This window comes from Ambystoma mexicanum, chromosome 13, assembly GCF_040938575.1.
Source record: "Ambystoma mexicanum isolate Mex_15411 chromosome 13, UKY_AmexF1_1, whole genome shotgun sequence".
Classification (NCBI taxonomy): Eukaryota; Metazoa; Chordata; class Amphibia; order Caudata; family Ambystomatidae; genus Ambystoma; species Ambystoma mexicanum.
In genome coordinates, this window is record NC_090938.1 from 12,252,473 (window position 1) to 12,270,043 (window position 17,571).

A 17,571-nucleotide genomic window follows, 5' to 3' on the forward strand; every position below is an offset into this window, starting at 1 on the left:
ATGCTGGGTCTACTTTATCTAATTCTGTATCTGCCTGGTATATTATCCTTCCAGGACTTCCTTCATGCTGGGTCTACTTTATCTAATTCTGTATCTGCCTGGTATATTATCCTTCCAGGACTTCCTTCATGCTGGGTCTACTTTATCTAATTCTGTATCTGCCTGGTATATTATCCTTCCAGGACTTCCTTCATGCTGGGTCTACTTTATCTAATTCTGTATCTGCCTGGTATATTATCCTGCCAGGACTTCCTTCATGCTGGGTCTACTTTATCTAATTCTGTATCTGCCTGGTATATTATCCTTCCAGGACTTCCTTCATGCTGGGTCTACTTTATCTAATTCTGTATCTGCCTGGTATATTATCCTTCCAGGACTTCCTTCATGCTGGGTCTACTTTATCTAATTCTGTATCTGCCTGGTATATTATCCTTCCAGGACTTCCTTCATGCTGGGTCTACTTTATCTAATTCTGTATCTGCCTGGTATATTATCCTGCCAGGACTTCCTTCATGCTGGGTCTACTTTATCTAGTTCTGTATCTGCCTGGTATATTATCCTGCCAGGACTTCCTTCATGCTGGGTCTACTTTATCTAATTCTGTATCTGCCTGGTATATTATCCTTCCAGGACTTCCTTCATGCTGGGTCTACTTTATCTAGTTCTGTATCTGCCTGGTATATTATCCTGCCAGGGCTTTTCTTAGCCGTCTTGCTTAAACGGTAATTCCTGGAAGCTTGTCACTTTTTCCGTTTGCTTTCCCTTTCTATCAAGTGTTCGCAGGTTCCTTCTCTTTCAAATGCCTTATTTGTTTTCTTTACAAATTTACGTCTATTGTGCATCTGCAATACGCCCCGCCGTCGTCCTTTCTGTTCTGGGGACTCGCCGGTTCTTGTTAGCGTGCTTGGTTCCTCTCACGGTAAGCCGGTGGCTGGTGTTCGGCTTTTCTTGCCACCTCCGTTCTCTGGCTTCTGTGCGTTAGTAAAGATTTCTCTTTACTGCACCTTTCCTTCCATTTTTGTGGACCTATAAACTATTTGCTTTTAGTTTTTTGCTTCTGACCTACTGTTGTGCATTGAAGCCTTCAGCTGCGCTCCTCTGGGCTTTTACTCGTGTGTTATGGGGAAACTGACCTGTCCTTCAGGCTGTCGGTACAAAGAAATATGATTTCTCTTGGTCTTGGTACTGATGATACTACTTTGGTAACTTTTGTATCACTTTATTTTACTTTTCTCATTGTTAAATTCATCGTACAATCGGGTAAACTTTTTTTATCCGTGCATACCCTCCTGCTCTGGATACTCCATCTCCCCATGTCTTAGTTTCTGCTGCTGCCCAGTGTTCCAGCTCCCTGTGCCATCGGATATATTGCTGGCCCACTGCTGCTTTCCAAGCCATCGCGATGGCTCTCTTGGCCAGCACACATGCCATGAATTTAATTATGTGCCTGACTTTGCTTATTCTCGGGGTAGGCTCCCAGCAGGCATTCCTTTGGTGACCATTCATACCGTGTTGGACCCGCCTTCCTGCAGGCTTGCTCTATTCTGGACCAGAAGCGCTGTACCTTCAGGCACCCCCAGAACATGTGACATCCCGCCCCTTTGGCACCGCACCAGGGACATGACGCGCTTGAATTATTGTTGAATATGGCTACCCTGCCTGGTGTCGTATAGGTCCTATAGAGGACATTCAACTGCATCAACCTAAAGCAGACATTTGACGCCTCCTGGGGGTATGCCAGAATCCTATCCCAATCCTTTTCTGTTATGCTAATTCCCAGGTCCGTCTCCCACTCTAATTTCAATGCACCGCTTTTAGGGTTGGGCTTATCTGCCAATTGGCTATAGAGTCTGGACACTGGTTTCCACCCATCCCCCAGGTTGTGCAATAGGGTCAGCACTAGTTCCGCCTCAGGTTCCTCTGGCCAACCCTTCCATTTCCCTTTTGCCACCTTCCTGATCCTCCAGTACCACAGAAACTGGCCCTTGGGCAGTCCCTCCTTCGCCCCCATAGACTCAAATTCCCTAAAGACACCCTCATCGTTTGTGTCCCCACCACCCCTTTTCCCACCCCAAGTGTATATGCCGTACCACTTCCATTGCCTTACTGTTGCCAGGTCCGCCTTGACCACACAAGCATCAGCAGCGATTGGAGTTTCAGGGGAGTAGGGGTGTTCCTGACCCATCAGTTTCAGGGCTCTGCTCCAAACCCTCCTACCAAGTTGCACAATCATTGGGGTTTCCTTTAGGCAGTTCCTCGGGACCCACAGAGCTTCTTTTAGTCGCGCTGGTGCCACAAGTTGTTTCGGTAGGCTTCTAGCAGCCGGATGTAGCTCCCTCCACACCTCTGCTAGGCCCAGGTTTCTTATCGCTGCATCAAGTGGCGATGGTACTGCCTTAGCCCCCTGTGTCGCTGGGTTAGACCTGTTGAGGTCGCGCAATTGAAATCGCCCCCCCCCCCCCTCGATGAAAAAGCAATCCCAGTGGGGTGCCAACCTTGCTCCCAACCTGGTCAGATAAGCTGAGGTCTTGCAGTTAGGTAGGAATTAACAAATATGTAATTGTTCAGTACTTCCCCGCAGCATCAAGTACCGCTCGTCTGCGTCTGCCTCTGTCGTTGGCATCTGGAAGGGCACAGTGTCGCTTATCCATGTGTTCACCCCTCGAGCATATTTGGAGTATGCTTCCCCAAAACCCTGTCCTCCCCATTGTTCCATCACTTTATTGTTACCTTGACGGTTGAGATGGGTTTCCTGTATTAGTGCGATGGACGCTTTCTTTCTCTTCAGAAAGGATTTAATCTTGTTCCTGCACATATAGGTGCCCATCCCTCTGACATTCCAAGTCAGCACCTTTATATCAGCCGCCATTACAGTCCGGTGAAACCCAGTTCTTTCTGACAAGTGCGCCTTGTCTCATTCTGTCGATTGCTGTGAAGACTTTAGAACTTTTCAAACGAAAACAAGTCAAACAAACTGCACCCAGCAGTTGCGCCAAACTGGCAACACTCATGTGCCCTCGCACTGTCTTGGCCCATCCGGGACATCTTGCGCAGATAGTGGTGCATCAGCAACAGGCTGGCACCAGTCCTTTCGCGAGGGGAGTACCTTCTGGCCCAGGTCAGATGGCTCAGCAGTGCCCCCGCCCATCGTGAGAACTTTGGCTCGGATGTTACATTCATAGAAGTTTTTTTTCTTTTCGCCAGGTGCCTTGCTCTGTGGTCCTGTAGTGCATAATCTAATCTGTACTTTCCCTTTCAGGCCTTGATCTGTAGTATGCCGCACTCTAGTGACATTATATATGCATTCTATTTTTAGTGTTGTGTGATAATTCTACCTGTTATTAGTTATTTTTCTTTGTGTTGCGTGGCCATAAATAACTATTATACATACTGTTTACGTGTAATTTGTGACCCCCGTTGTATGTACTCATTGTGCACCCTTTACAAGCTCCCCTCCTCTTGAGCCTTCGCCTAAACCACTCGTTACTGATACCTTGAACTGGTTTGGCTACAGCTTCCCAGAGTTGTCCCCGTCACAATATAGGTTGGCCTTCTATATATCTGTCTACCAGGCCAGAGTATAGAAAATCAGTCCTAACACTGTTCGGCGGTTCCTGCCGGGGCCATCTGCTTCGTGTCAGGCTCTGGTAAGGCAAACGCTACCGCTTCACACCTGCAAACTTCCAGGAGGCTTCTGGTTTTCTTGTAGTGTCTTCTTGTGTGTTTGGCTTTCCTCTTCTCCCTTTATGAACCCTTGCTGCCCCTCAGTCTCCCAGTTCTCACTGAGGGAAGCATAGCTCTGTCTGTTTTGGTCTCTGTCTCTCTTCCCCCTTCCCCCGCCCCTGATCTTGGTTGTTCACATATAGATCTTGTTAGGTCTTCAGCACTTTTTGTATGGGGACGAGGAGGTGGAACAATGTGCCATTAAGACGTGTGGTATGGTTGGGGGTATCTTCAGAGAGGAATACCATGCCTTGTCCGATTGTGCCCTACTACTCCGCTCAAGGTTGTCTCTCCCCCCCCCCATGTGATCCTCTCTCAGGTAGTGGCTGCCGTCCCTTGGCCACATGGGAAGCGGTCACCGTCGGAATAGGAGCGTTGTTGCCATCAAATCGAATTTGTCACACCACCCTGCTATGTTTCTACTTGTGGTCCTTAGATTATGCCCCCTTACATCTTTTTCCTTTCAAAGATCTCCTGACCCCCCCCTTGACCTCCTCCCCCCCAGAACTGTTTCTGATTGCAAAGAATGTGTACATATCGAGTTTTGGTAGAAATTACTTCTTTCTGTGCAAAGAATTCCCCAAGCTCTGCAGGTAGAATGTTCAGAGGCTGGATGTCCAAAGGGAGGGGCTGGGGAGAGGAAGGTGAGGGTTTGGTGGTAGGAATTATGGCGTCACTTATGCTTCCCTTTGCGTTGCTTGCTGCCAGTTTGCCTTTATGTATTAATGTGCGTCTTTTGCTTTTAAAGGCGCCCCAGTCTAATTCCATCCCGGCCATCCTTTCTGTGGTGGCGGTACTGCTGGTCGCTGTGGTTGCTGCGGTCTTGATCGTGAAGAAGTATGTCTGCGGCGGCAGGTGAGCAATTGTGGGTGCAGGAGGGTGGGCCGGGCGGTGTTCTTGGTGTGTGGCCCCTTCCTTCCATGCACGATCTCTGTGTAATTAAAAGGTTGCCAGCATTCCAAACACACTACATATATTCTCAGTACAAGACCCCATACATATAAATCCTGCAATTACTTGTTGACCCCACACTTGCAAAATTGTGTTTTGAGAGATTATTAATTCTGCAAACGCAGCATGTGTGGCTTAAACAGCCTCACTCGTATACCTGGGGTTTTAAACACACACAAGTTACAGGGTGTCAAAGTCAAATATCCCCATCTAGTCTGCCTGTCCCCCAAATGTACACTCAAATGTTCAACAAGAGGGCACAGCATTCTATTATGAACACGTTTATTATTTAACACTATTCTCATGCTTCCATAAGTTATGGCTGTGGCACCCAGATTAGCCAACCTTTGTCAATTTGATGCATCGCATTTATGGAAACGTGAGGGTGTCGTTTTCTTTTAGCCGGATTTATTAATTAAATGTTTGTATAATCCAGTATTGCTCCCTCTGGTTTAATATTGAGTGTACATTTGGGTAACAGGCAGACTTGCTGGGGATGTTGGCCTCGTTGCTGGGGATGTTGGCCTCGTTGCTGGGGATGTTGGCCTCGTTGCTGGGGATGTTGGCCTCGTTGCTGGGGGATGTTGGCCTCGTTGCTGGGGGATGTTGGCCTCGTTGCTGGGGGATGTTGGCCTCGTTGCTGGGGGATGTTGGCCTCGTTGCTGGGGGATGTTGGCCTCGTTGCTGGGGGATGTTGGCCTCGTTGCTGGGGGATGTTGGCCTCGTTGCTGGGGGATGTTGGCCTCGTTGCTGGGGGATGTTGGCCTCGTTGCTGGGGGATGTTGGCCTCGTTGCTGGGGGATGTTGGCCTCGTTGCTGGGGGATGTTGGCCTCGTTGCTGGGGGATGTTGGCCTCGTTGCTGGGGGATGTTGGCCTCGTTGCTGGGGGATGTTGGCCTCGTTGCTGGGGGATGTTGGCCTCGTTGCTGGGGGATGTTGGCCTCGTTGCTGGGGGATGTTGGCCTCGTTGCTGGGTTTGTCTTCCAGAGGGATTGCATGCTGTCTTGCACCATCTGAACTTCTTTTTGCTGATTGGACACTTTGTAAATATACGTAAAGGTTTAGCCTTGATGACTTTTGCTATCATAGCGAATTGACAAGAGAAACAAAACTAAGATGTTTTGAAAGGCCACATTGATATTTTGAGTAGGTTTTCAAAAAGTCTTTGACCCCTCTAAAGGTGAGCAGCAAACCAGGCACTTGTACTCTCTAAAACATGCAATTACTGCAGTAAACTGTTATAAATGCCTGATCAGATTGAGGATTTAAGAGGAAAGTGTTTAACTCTGCATAAACTGCTAGGTGTAAAGAAGTGTGGACAACGATTTATTCTAGTTAACCTATATATCTACTCTCCTAAAAATACCCTATGGGAATATGTTTGATTTTTACTAGTTCTCCAGCATGGGGTCTGGCATGGATTCACATTCTCATGAATATTCCCTGTCGCCAGTCTGGGAATACTTGGTAAAAGAAAAAACAGTTTCACTTCAAAACTGTATTTCTCCTCTAAACCAATCGCTGTCCTCTGGGTCATACTGCCCCATCCAATGAGAGTCCTCAACCTAAGCGCCACCACTGGCGGCCATCTTCAGATTTTTACCACACACTTTAGTGTTGGGAGTCCTCAAGTTGGTCTCCAAGCTAATTTCGTGTTTCTTGCAAATGTTTCCAAAATAGTTTTTGGGCGATTTTTGTTAATCTTTGACGAAGGGCAGAGATTGTCAGTGGGGATCCGCTACCAGCGAAGATCTTCATCCACCGTCGGATCACTATAGAAGTTTTGCGAGGGCCGACCTTGGGCCTACTTTGTGCCTTTAAGCATGACTGAAGAGAAGAAAAGTCGAAGCCTCTTCAAACTCGGTACGAAGTGTGGATTGAGAAACGTCTTTGTGGTGGATCAGCATCATAGATGCTTATATTGCCTGAATCCAGACCACGATGAGGAGGGATGCGAGGTGTGCCGTGGTTTCTCAAAGAAAACCAAAAAAGACTGCCACAGCAGACTGTCAGTGTGCCGCAAGTCAAACAAGGCCACTGACTCAGCTGCAGGGCAGAGTCCAGCCTCATCTAGGACTGGCCAGTCGAAAGAACGAACCCCCTCCGGGAGGAGGTAGAGAGATGATTTTTACTCCTACCTTAAAAACATAGTGAGTAAAATACTCCCACTTCAAAATCTGGTCTGGAGCCCTTGTGAATGCAATAAACCACAGAACGGCTGCAGTGCGGCCCTGTCATATGTCCTGATTAGTTACTGATGATGACGCGGCCCTAGTTTATCAGCAGCAACTCCTCTTTATATGCTTCGGATCTGTGATGACTGCCTGTGATGCCCCCTCACCCACTCTACTGGTAAGTATACCTGTTGGGGCTTGGCATGCATTGGCTTGCTGGGTGGAACATCATGCAGAAAGCTGCCGGGGACAGTGATCGAAGTGAGCGGGAACGGTCGGGACTTTACATTTTATTTCTGTTTACCATTTCTCTACGTTTTACTACCATATTCACCATTCTATATAGAGTATGGGTCCATTCATGTCCCTGTGCAAGTGTAAAGTTGTAATAGGAGCCCTAGTTAAGTCACTTGCGGCCGGGGCATCTCAATAGTGCAACACCTCGTCACATGTTGCACTATGCTTCTGCCTACCCTCTTCCCTGCCGAGACCATAGTTCCACAACATTTTGCGGTACACTTCTACCACTGGCTGGGGAATCTGATGCCAGGTTCCCTGCTTATAAACATGCCACCTGATTTGGTTTACTTTATGGATGATGTACAACCTCTTGCAGCAAGGATTTTATATGCCACCCATTCCAAATGGGGAACCTCGAGAGATGCACACTGTGCAGCCTGTGGTGGGAGGGTTGATATGATATAGTTTATTTATATAGCGCCTATACACAATGCGTTTCAAAGCGCTTCAAGGCAAGAGTGGGAACAAGGGGAAAATACAATGACATTCTTACAAGCCATGAACATTGTGGATGTGAAATGAACTATCGTACTCGGCCGACGACATTTCAGATAGTGCTGGAGGGGGTGGGGGGGCGGGGACAGTAAAGGTTGTGGGAAGGAGACAGACGAGGTTGCTATCATACAAGGTTCAGTGACAATTCTGATAAGTGCATAGAAGAAAGTAAGGGGAGGAGAAAGGGAGAAGGGAAAGAAGGAGAGAACAGAGTAAGCAGTCAAAGAGTGGAGAAGCAAGAGGGGAGAGTGTTTACAATTGCAGAAGTCGGTAGTAAAACATAATGTTGAAAGCCAGGCTACAAGATGAAGATGGGAACAGCATGATTCAGGGCCACCATGAGTTCAAGATGCAAAGGAAGTCCCGCATAAGAGTTGAGGAAGGGTGACGCACTGAATCAATGAAGTCCCTAAAAGTCAAATCCAGCATTGTCCACACGACGGTGATGGTGACCCCAGAGGGTCAGTTCTTGAGGCTACATATCAATGGGGAAGGGGCAAATATGTCTTAGAGAGGGTACTCTGTGATTACAAATATTCACATTGTTACAAAGCGGTGTGATGAGCCAAATAGTTCGAAGAGCTATGTGGAGCCCATGTCACGACTCGGGAGCGGACGGGCGTCAAATTGCTGTGTAGGCCTGAGTGGCCTCGTCCGCTGCAGCACTCCACACTCCTGAAGGACAAAACACAACGTGAAACGGGAATGACGGGCACAAAGGCCACAGTTTAATTCAATTGTGAATTAAGTGAGCCGAGCATGATGAGTGGAGATAATGCCTGCAGACTGAATTCCTCATCCGAAAAGGAACAGCGACCCTCGGACACGACATGCTGGCGCTGCCTCCAGGTTTTACATTTCCTAAGCTTCCGCCTCTGTAACGCTCACCTGAATCCCTCGGAGGCGCAGGTCTGGGCTGGGGGTTCTCGGAGTCTTCTAGGGTCACGCGCAGGCCTCGAATGCCACCCTGGAAAGGCCCTTTCCTCACCAAGATCTTGATCTGAAGGGTGAGGTGTCTGCAATTATGAGAGCAAGGGGTTAATATGGATATATAAGCCTGACTGGGTAAGCTGCCTCCCCTTCCTGGTACTCCCAAGTAGTTCGTAGGCTAAATGTGCTCACCTTATGTAGGTGAAAGCGGAGCTCTCCATCCTGCGTCTGTGCAGGGGCACCGAAGCCAGTTACTTCACTGGTTAATTGTCCAGCCTCTTGGTTGCAGAGGATGAAGATTTGGAGCTAGGCCGTTGTTAGCAGCACGAACGGCGGTTGCTTGAATATGGAGGTCCGGAGAGCGATGGAATGGCGAAGGTATTGCAGGCAAGTAAGTAGAAAATGTCAATTCGAAGTTAAAAGCACTTCTTAATGTCTCTTTCCTTTTTCAGGTCGCAGAAGCAGCTGGGTAGAAAAATGGATGTCGAGGAATGCGCCGAGGAGTGAGAAAGATGAGCGCTGCCCAAAACACGTGCGTATAGATGGAGTTTTGTATTTCTTAATGATGTCCTTTTGTTTTGCAGATGGGAGTAGCAGCGTCGGCGGAGGCGAGAAGAATGCAGCGCAGGTAAGGAAAGTTTCACGGAGGTTTACTAACCAATGTCTTTGCTTCCACAGGGTGCCGGAAAAAATGGAAAGCTGCAGCCCGTGGCTTGAGATGCACCGATGGACTGGGTAAGTGCTGCGCTGGTTTTTATCTCGCGCTAACCTGGTGTTCTTTTCCCTTTTCAGATGCTGCTGAAGACGAAGATGGTATTTCAGAAGGTAAGATTGCGGATTTCTCTTCCCCAGATGCAGAAGTTGAAGATTCTCTGGAGCTGACACGGTGAGCGTCCTGGTGCTATTGCAGAATAACGCGAAGCACGTTGCTCTGATCGGGCGTGGTTTAAATAGCTTACTGGAGTGCTTATGTGTCTCCTTCCACAGCAACCTCGCCCAGGTAAGAAGTCCCAGCTTCCAGAATAGTTCCAGTATCCAGTCCCACACCCAGAAGGTAAAGTAGTTCCAGCCATGGATGGATGAGGATTCCATCCTGCAGGTGAGTGAGCAGCATGGTCTGCAGCAGGTAGGTCCACCCAAGCACCATTCCTTACATCATGAGCCCGGCACGTCCTGTGCCGGGACTGGGTCCCCTTATGAGTCTGGCGCCACTGGCGCCAGGACAAGGTCCATAAGGCCCCTATGGGAGCCGATGGGTGCCTGGAAATGAAGTTGTGACCCAGCTTCCGAGGCAGTTGGGCTAAACCTGACTCCTTGGAGGCTGCGGTCATGACAGCACCCCCCCCCTCAAGGCCCCTCCTAAGCTTGTCTTTTCCGGAGGTTTTGGCTTGTTGGGAAAAGCCCGATGAAATTTTCGGACTAGACGAGGTGCATGTACATATTCTGAGGGTTCCCAAGATCTCTCCTGGGGTCCATATCCCTTCCAATCAATCAGGTAGTATAGTTTTGATTTGGAAATTTTGGAGTCCAAGATGTCTCGAATTTCAAATTCGGATTCTCCGTCAACTTGGATTGGCTCAGGAGGTTTAGTCAAACGGGTTCCGGGTTGCACAGGTTTCAGGAGAGAAACATGGAAGACAGGATGTATCTTCATTCGAGTAGGTAATTCTAGTTTGACAGCCATTGGGTTAATCACGGCCGTGATCGAGTAGGGTCCTAAATATCTTGGGTTGAAGGTGCGTGGCCCTTTTAAAGATAAATGTTTAGTGGACAGCCAGACTTGATCTCCTTTTTGATATTGAGGAGCCTCTTTTCGATGTTGGTCTGCTCCTTTTTTGTATGATTCTTTAGCTCGTTGAAGATGAGCTGTGGCTTCTTTAAATGCTTGAGTTATCGTCGAATGCAGATGGTCAACAGCAGGTGTTCCGAGAGCTTGAGGTGGGTCCAGATTTGAGGTTCGAGGATGACTTCCATACAGCAGGAAAAAAGGGTTTTTTCCCGTCCCAGAATGGATTGAATTATTGTAAGCGTATTCAGCAATCCAAAGGACATCCTTCCAAGTACCCTCGGATTGATGCAACATGCAGCGCAGATATTGTTCTAAAGTTTGGTTAGTTCTCTCAGTCTGCCCGTCGGTTTGAGGGTGATGGCTGGTGGAAAGTCGCACATCAATTTGTGCTAAACGACAACAACTCCGCCAAAAATGGGAAATAAATTGGCTCCCTCGGTCAGAGATTAGTACTGAAGGGAAACCGTGCAACCGGACAATGTTTTCAAGAAATTCTCGGGCTAGAATGGAAGCTGTAGGTAAACCCTTCAGTGGGATAAAATGAGCCATTTTTGAAAAAAGGTCCACGATCACTAGAATTGTGTTGTATCCGGAGCAAGGGGGTAAATCCGTGATAAAATCCATCGAGAGCGTGTGCCAAGGGCCTGGTGGAATGTCTATTGGACGTAGTAATCCTGCTGGTTTTTCCTTCTGACTCTTGTTTTGTGCGCAGATACCACAAGAAGCCACAAACTCTTAAACATCTTTCCTCCAAGATGGCCACCAAAAATGCCTTTTCATTTTCTCTGAGGTTTTGGCAACTCCAGGATGTCCTTCCATTAGAGAATCATGGTAGCAGGTGATGACCTGTTTTTGTAAGTCAGCGCAGGGTAAGAATATTCTTCCTTGGACATACAATAGGTTCTGATCTATTGTAAAATCCTTTCCTTTCAATTGCCAATTCGATGAATCTTCGGGAGTTATGAGTTGATTGACCCTTGCTTTAATCTCTTCGAGGGATAGTGTGTTGATTGCTCCTAGTATCTTTTGTTCAGGAATTATTGGCACCGGCTCCGGATTAGCTGTAAGTTCGTCTACCCCTATCCGGGAAAGGGCGTCTGCTTTTCCGTTCCTAACGCCTGGTCGATATGTGATTACAAAATCGAATTCTGCGAAGAATAAAGCCTAGCGTAGTTGCCTCGAAGATTGAGCTTTAGCTGACTTCAGGTACTGGAGGTTACGGTGATCCGTGATTACAGTTACTGTGTGCCGGGCTCCCAAAAGATAATGCCGCCAGGCCTTAAAGGCGGACTTAATTGCCAAGAGTTCTTTGTCCGTAATTGTGTAGTTGATCTCAGGAGCCGAAAATTTGCGAGACCAAAAGACTACAGGGTGTAACTGGTGCGTTTCGGGGTCTCTTTGTGACAGCACCGCCCCCATTGCAAGACTGGAAGCGTCTGTCTCGACGATGTAGGGAAGTTCTGGACGGGGATGCCTTAAGACTGGAGCAGAGATAAATTTGGCTTTTAATTCTTGGAAGGCTTGTTCGGCTTCTGGAGTCCACTCGAATTTTTTATTCTTTTTCAGAAGAGCCGTGATAGGTTGGACTACCCGAGAGAATTCAGGAATGAACCTTCGGTAAAAATTAGCGAAGCCCAGCATGCTCTGTACACCTTTCACGGAAGTTGGGGAAGGCCATTTGGTGATAGCATCCACTTTTCTTGAGTCCATGTGAACTCCGTTGGGTGATAAGATGAACCCTAAAAATTCCACTTCCTTTGCGTGAAAGGTGCACTTCTCCAGTTTAGCAAACAAGCGGTGTTGGCGAAGTCTCTGTAAAACCGCTGTGACGTGTCTACGATGATCAGTTTCTGAGGCTGAGTATACCAGGATGTCGTCAATATAAACGACTACGCACACATCAATAAGTTCTCTGAGGACATCATTCATGAAAAACTGGAAAGCGGCCGGTGCGTTACATAGTCCGAAGGGCATTACTTGATACTCAAATAATCCATATTTAGTGCGAAAGGCCGTCTTCCATTCGTCGCCCTCCTTAATGCGTACCAAATGGTAAGCTCCTCTGAGGTCTAACTTTGTGTATATGCAGGCGCCTTTTACCTGGTCCAATAATTCAGGAATCAAGGGCAACGGGTATCGGTTTTTGACTGTAATCTGGTTCAGGGCGCGATAATCGATACAAGTTCTTAGGTCACCTTCCTTTTTCGGGACGAAGAACAAAGCTGAGGAAGCCGGGGATTTCGAGGGGCGGATGAATCCGTTAGCCAAGTACTGGTCCAAGTATTGCCTGAGATGGAGGTTTTCTGGTTCAGTGAGGGCATATATTCTACTGCACGGAGGGGTGGACCCAGGTATTAGGTCTATCTGGCAGTCGTATGACCGATGCGGAGGCAGGGTGTTGGCTTGATCTTTCTGAAAGACGTCGCTGAACTCTTGGTATTCCAGAGGTAATCGGGGGTCCTCGGAAGTGATGGCTGCTAGCTTGATTTCGGGCTGAGGATAACAGGTTGAAGCGCATTCTGGAAACCGAATTACCTTGGCTCGCCAGTCTATCTGAGGATTGTGCTTTTCCAACCAAGGCATTCCCAGAATCACCTGAAACTGCGGGGCCTTGATTACATCAAACACGATCTTCTCCCGATGTCCGTCTTGACATAACAACGTTACCTCCATGGTGGTATGAGAAACTGGTCCGGAAGCTATTTCAGTACCATCCACTGTAGTGATTACGTCCTTTATCATCTTGGGACGTAGGGGAAGATCCATCCTGGTAGCCAAGTCTTGGTCCACATAATTACCGATTGCTCCACTATCAATGTATACTTTGATAGCATGCATGCGATCTGGTCTATTGGGACTTATGAGGACCATAGGCATTACCAAATGCGAGGTCGAGGAACTGGTTTTAACGCTCGGCAAGCGGACCTCTACGCTTGTCGGGCGAAGTCGTTTCCCGATTCCAGTTTCTCAGCATTTTTATCAGAAACTCCTGCGGTCTTCTTGACCGGTTTCACTGAGCAATCACGAAGGAAATGTCCAGAATTCCCACAGTATAGGCACAGCTGTAATTGCCTTCTTCTTTCCCGTTCTTTCTGAGTTAATGGTCCTTTTACTACTCCTATTTGCATTGGTTCCACGGAGTCATTCCCTTTAGCGGAGCTCTGAGGTCTTGAAAGTACCCGGGTTTCAAATCTGGATCGATCGGTCTTCCTGTTCTGTAGCCGATGATCTAATTGGACTACTAGGTCGATATAATCTGAACAGTCTTGCGGCGGATTAACCACCTGTGCTAAAACGTCTTTAAGTTCCCCACGTAGACCTCTGTAGAAGAGCGTGATTCTCTTATCTTCAGGCCACCTGGTCTCAGCCACCAGTCTATTAAAGGACGCTATGTAAGCCAGGAGATCCTGATTACCTTGTCTGAGTGACAGGAGTTCATTGTCCAAGGCCTGCCCCTGTCAATGTCTTGCGAACAACTTTTCCATACTGGTCTGAAAGTCTTGAAAGTTATAGAGGAGCGGGTCATCCTGTGTCACGAGAGGAATGGACCAATCTGCAGCACTAGCGCTAAGATAGGAAAGTACAAACGCTACCTTGGCTTGGTCCGTTGGGAATGCGGCGGGTCTACACAGAAAGTGCAAGCGGCATTGATTGATGAATACTGCATATCGCTTTGGATCACCGGAAAAACTTTTGGGCGGGGCCAAAGGCACATTCCCTGGCAGATTAATTTGCACCGGATTACTTGAGGTTGTAGGAGTGCCGCCCCCTCCATAGGGAGGCAGTGGCGTCTGTCCCGCTTGAGCCTGTAGCAACTGTCTGGCCAGATCATCCGTCGGTTCCTTGGCAATGATCAACTCCCTTCGTAAAGCGTTTGTTTCTTGGCGAGATGCATGTACTTCTGCCCTTAGTTCCCCAAGCAATTGAGCCAGTTGATCTGTGTCCGAGGTTTCCATTGCGCCCGGGTGGGAAAATTGCGGTAGGCTTCGCATTCTGTAACGCTCACCTGAATCCCTCGGAGGCGCAGGTCTGGGCTGGGGGTTCTCGGAGTCTTCTAGGGTCACGCGCAGGCCCTGGAAAGGCCCTTTCCTCACCGAGATCTTGATCTGAAGGGTGAGGTGTCTGCAATTATGAGAGCAAGGGGTTAATATGGATATATAAGCCTGACTGGGTAAGCTGCCTCCCCTTCCTGGTACTCCCAAGTAGTTCGTAGGCTAAATGTGCTCACCTTATGTAGGTGAAAGTGGAGCTCTCCATCCTGCGTCTGTGCAGGGGCGCCGAAGCCAGTTACTTCACTGGTTAATTGTCCAGCCTCTTGGTTGCAGAGGATGAAGATTTGGAGCTAGGCCGTTGTTAGCAGCACGAACGGCGGTTGCTTGAATATGGAGGTCCGGAGAGCGATGGAATGGCGAAGGTATTGCAGGCAAGTAAGTAGAAAATGTCAATTCGAAGTTAAAAGCACTTCTTAATGTCTCTTTCCTTTTTCAGGTCGCAGAAGCAGCTGGGTAGAAAAATGGATGTCGAGGAATGCGCCGAGGAGTGAGAAAGATGAGCGCTGCCCAAAACACGTGCGTATAGATGGAGTTTTGTATTTCTTAATGATGTCCTTTTGTTTTGCAGATGCGAGTAGCAGCGTCGGCGGAGGCGAGAAGAATGCAGCGCAGGTAAGGAAAGTTTCACGGAGGTTTACTAACCAATGTCTTTGCTTCCACAGGGTGCCGGAAAAAATGGAAAGCTGCAGCCCGTGGCTTGAGATGCACCGATGGACTGGGTAAGTGCTGCGCTGGTTTTTTATCTCGTGCTAACCTGGTGTTCTTTTCCCTTTTCAGATGCTGCTGAAGACGAAGATGGTATTTCAGAAGGTAAGATTGCGGATTTCTCTTCCCCAGATGCAGAAATTGAAGATTCTCTGGAGCTGACACGGTGAGCGTCCTGCTGCTATTGCAGAATAACGCGAAGCACGTTGCTCTGATCGGGCGTGGTTTAAATAGCTTACTGGAGTGCTTAGGTGTCTCCTTCCACAGCAGCCTCGCCCAGGTAAGAAGTCCCAGTATCCAGTCCCAGGGAGTGGTGCTGGCCACACCCAGAAGGTAAAGTAGCTCCAGCCATGGATGGATGAGGATTCCATCCTGCAGGTGAGTGAGCAGCATGGTCTGCAGCAGGTAGGTCCACCCAAGCACCATTCCTTACATCATGAGCCCGGCACGTCCTGTGCCGGGACTGGGTCCCCTTATGCCACTGGCGCCAGGACAAGGTCCATAAGACCCCTGTGGGAGCCGATGGGTGCCTGGAAATGAAGTTGTGACCCAGCTTCCGAGGCAGTTGGGCTAAACCTGACTCCTTGGAGGCTGCGGTCATGACAGCCTCAAGCCAAGTGTCGGGAAGTCGGATGTTTGCTAGTGCTAGTCTCCGCAAATCGAACAATTTTGTTTGGGATGGCGTTGAAGATCTGCTCGAATTGAGATCCCATTGAAGTCAGTGGAGTGGAAACATAGAAGGCGTGGGTTTTGCTTAGTCTGTGATTGTCCATAGTGGTGCCATTTTGTCAATGGTCGTGTAGATTTTCGTTGGGTCCTAATGTGGTGGTTGTGTCTGCATTCAAGTCAATGAATAGGAACCATTTAAGTGAGTGCAGCATATTTGTTGGGGTTAGGGGGTGGGGAGTTGGCACCTTTGAAACCAACAGAGGGGTGTCATTTGTGAGTGGGAGGTGCATATGTGCCAAAAGAATGAGATGCACATTTTACAGAGATGGCTGGGTGGAAGAGAGGGTTGTAGGTGTCGGTCCCGTTGCCTTCAAGGATGTAGAACCATTTTTGTTGGGGTGCTGCCTGTTAACCGGTGGGTGGGGTTCTATCCATGTCTTTTGATGAGGCCATTCCTTTTTTTTAAATTCTCAATCTCATTTAATAGCCTATTCTTGGATAGGTAGCATTTTAAGTATCAGAGTAAGTCGAGTGCTTGACAGCAAAGGAGATTTGGAATATGGTTTCTGACTTTGTAAATATGCATTTTATAGTTTGTGAATTTGTTCTATTAATGTAGGTAATTTTAGGGGGGTGATAACTATCTGGGTATGTTAAAATCTGAAGTGTGGTAGCTGCAGTTCTGGAAAGGATGCTTCTGATCTTTTCAGCGCGTACAAGGTTTAAGCCGCTTGGCTTTTGTACCGCCTGATCCTGCTTAGAGCACCAATTATGGGGGACTAGATATGCAGGACACTTGCATGCAGTCAAAAAGCAGCAGATGATCAGGGTGACCAAATGAAGCACACGTTTATGCAATGAATGCCATTCTTTTGAGGTTAAGTAAATAAAAGCTTCAATGCATACATTCGTAACGAGATAACATTTCAACAGGCCTGACAATGGTGAGCATACAATACCCATACGTGATATAACATTTCAGTCCATGTATTTTGACCTGGACTTACATCTTGAAAAACAGGGTCTCGTGTAACACTTTGGGATCCGGTGATATAGTTCAACAAGAACAACATTGGTGCAAACCAAATTACAGTATTGACACTAAACACTGAGAGGGATGTCGACACAGATGTGTTTCGACCAATTGATAGATGATCTATTGTGCTGAGAAATGGATGGCTTTCATCAGGAGGAAAAGGGGAGTTTGATGGAGTCCTATTTCTCTCTGCCAAAAAAACAGATCTGGACGTGTAAGAGTGTGTGTAATAGTTTGGGTAATAATTAGTTAATTTTAACAAGGCATTCAATGCTTATTCGTTAAAGAAGAAAGCTGTACCCCCTCACTGCGGAGGGAGATGGTCGTTCTAACTGTGTGTTCATAGTTTCACACAGTATTTTCAAAAATCCACTTCGAGGTTATTGGTGGAGAAGTAATGATGCTACACTTTCTTGCTCCCGAAGTCTCTATGTAGACAGTGGAAGTAGTTATGAGGCAGTGATTCCCACGCAAGAAAAACAGCAATTGTTTGCCCATAGGTATAGGGCACTTGGTCTAGATTGCTAAGGCTATACAAGCCAACATTGTAAGTACTCCATTGGTATTGCGCTATTTACTTGTGTAAAAAATACCATGCCTCTTATGGTTAAATTCGGCGGGATATTTTATGGTCCCCGCCATGGAGTGCGGTAGCGTCCAGAGGATCCACTGCTGGACTGGAGGCAAACACGGGCATAGGTCCATCTAGCTATATTAAGCCATGTCAGGTAAAAACGTGATTGGAAA

The 17,571-nt window shown here is 47.7% G+C and overlaps 1 protein-coding gene across 3 annotated transcripts in view; it reads left to right on the forward strand.

Moving 5' to 3' along the window:
* SORT1 (sortilin 1) overlaps positions 1–17,571 on the forward strand; it is a 226,828-nt gene that overhangs the window by 188,015 nt on the left and 21,242 nt on the right. For all 3 annotated transcript variants that reach the window (XM_069633008.1, XM_069633006.1, XM_069633007.1), the window contains one exon: positions 4,472–4,578. In XM_069633008.1, the coding sequence (XP_069489109.1) occupies positions 4,472–4,578 (107 nt within the window). The remainder of the gene's footprint in view (positions 1–4,471; positions 4,579–17,571) is intronic.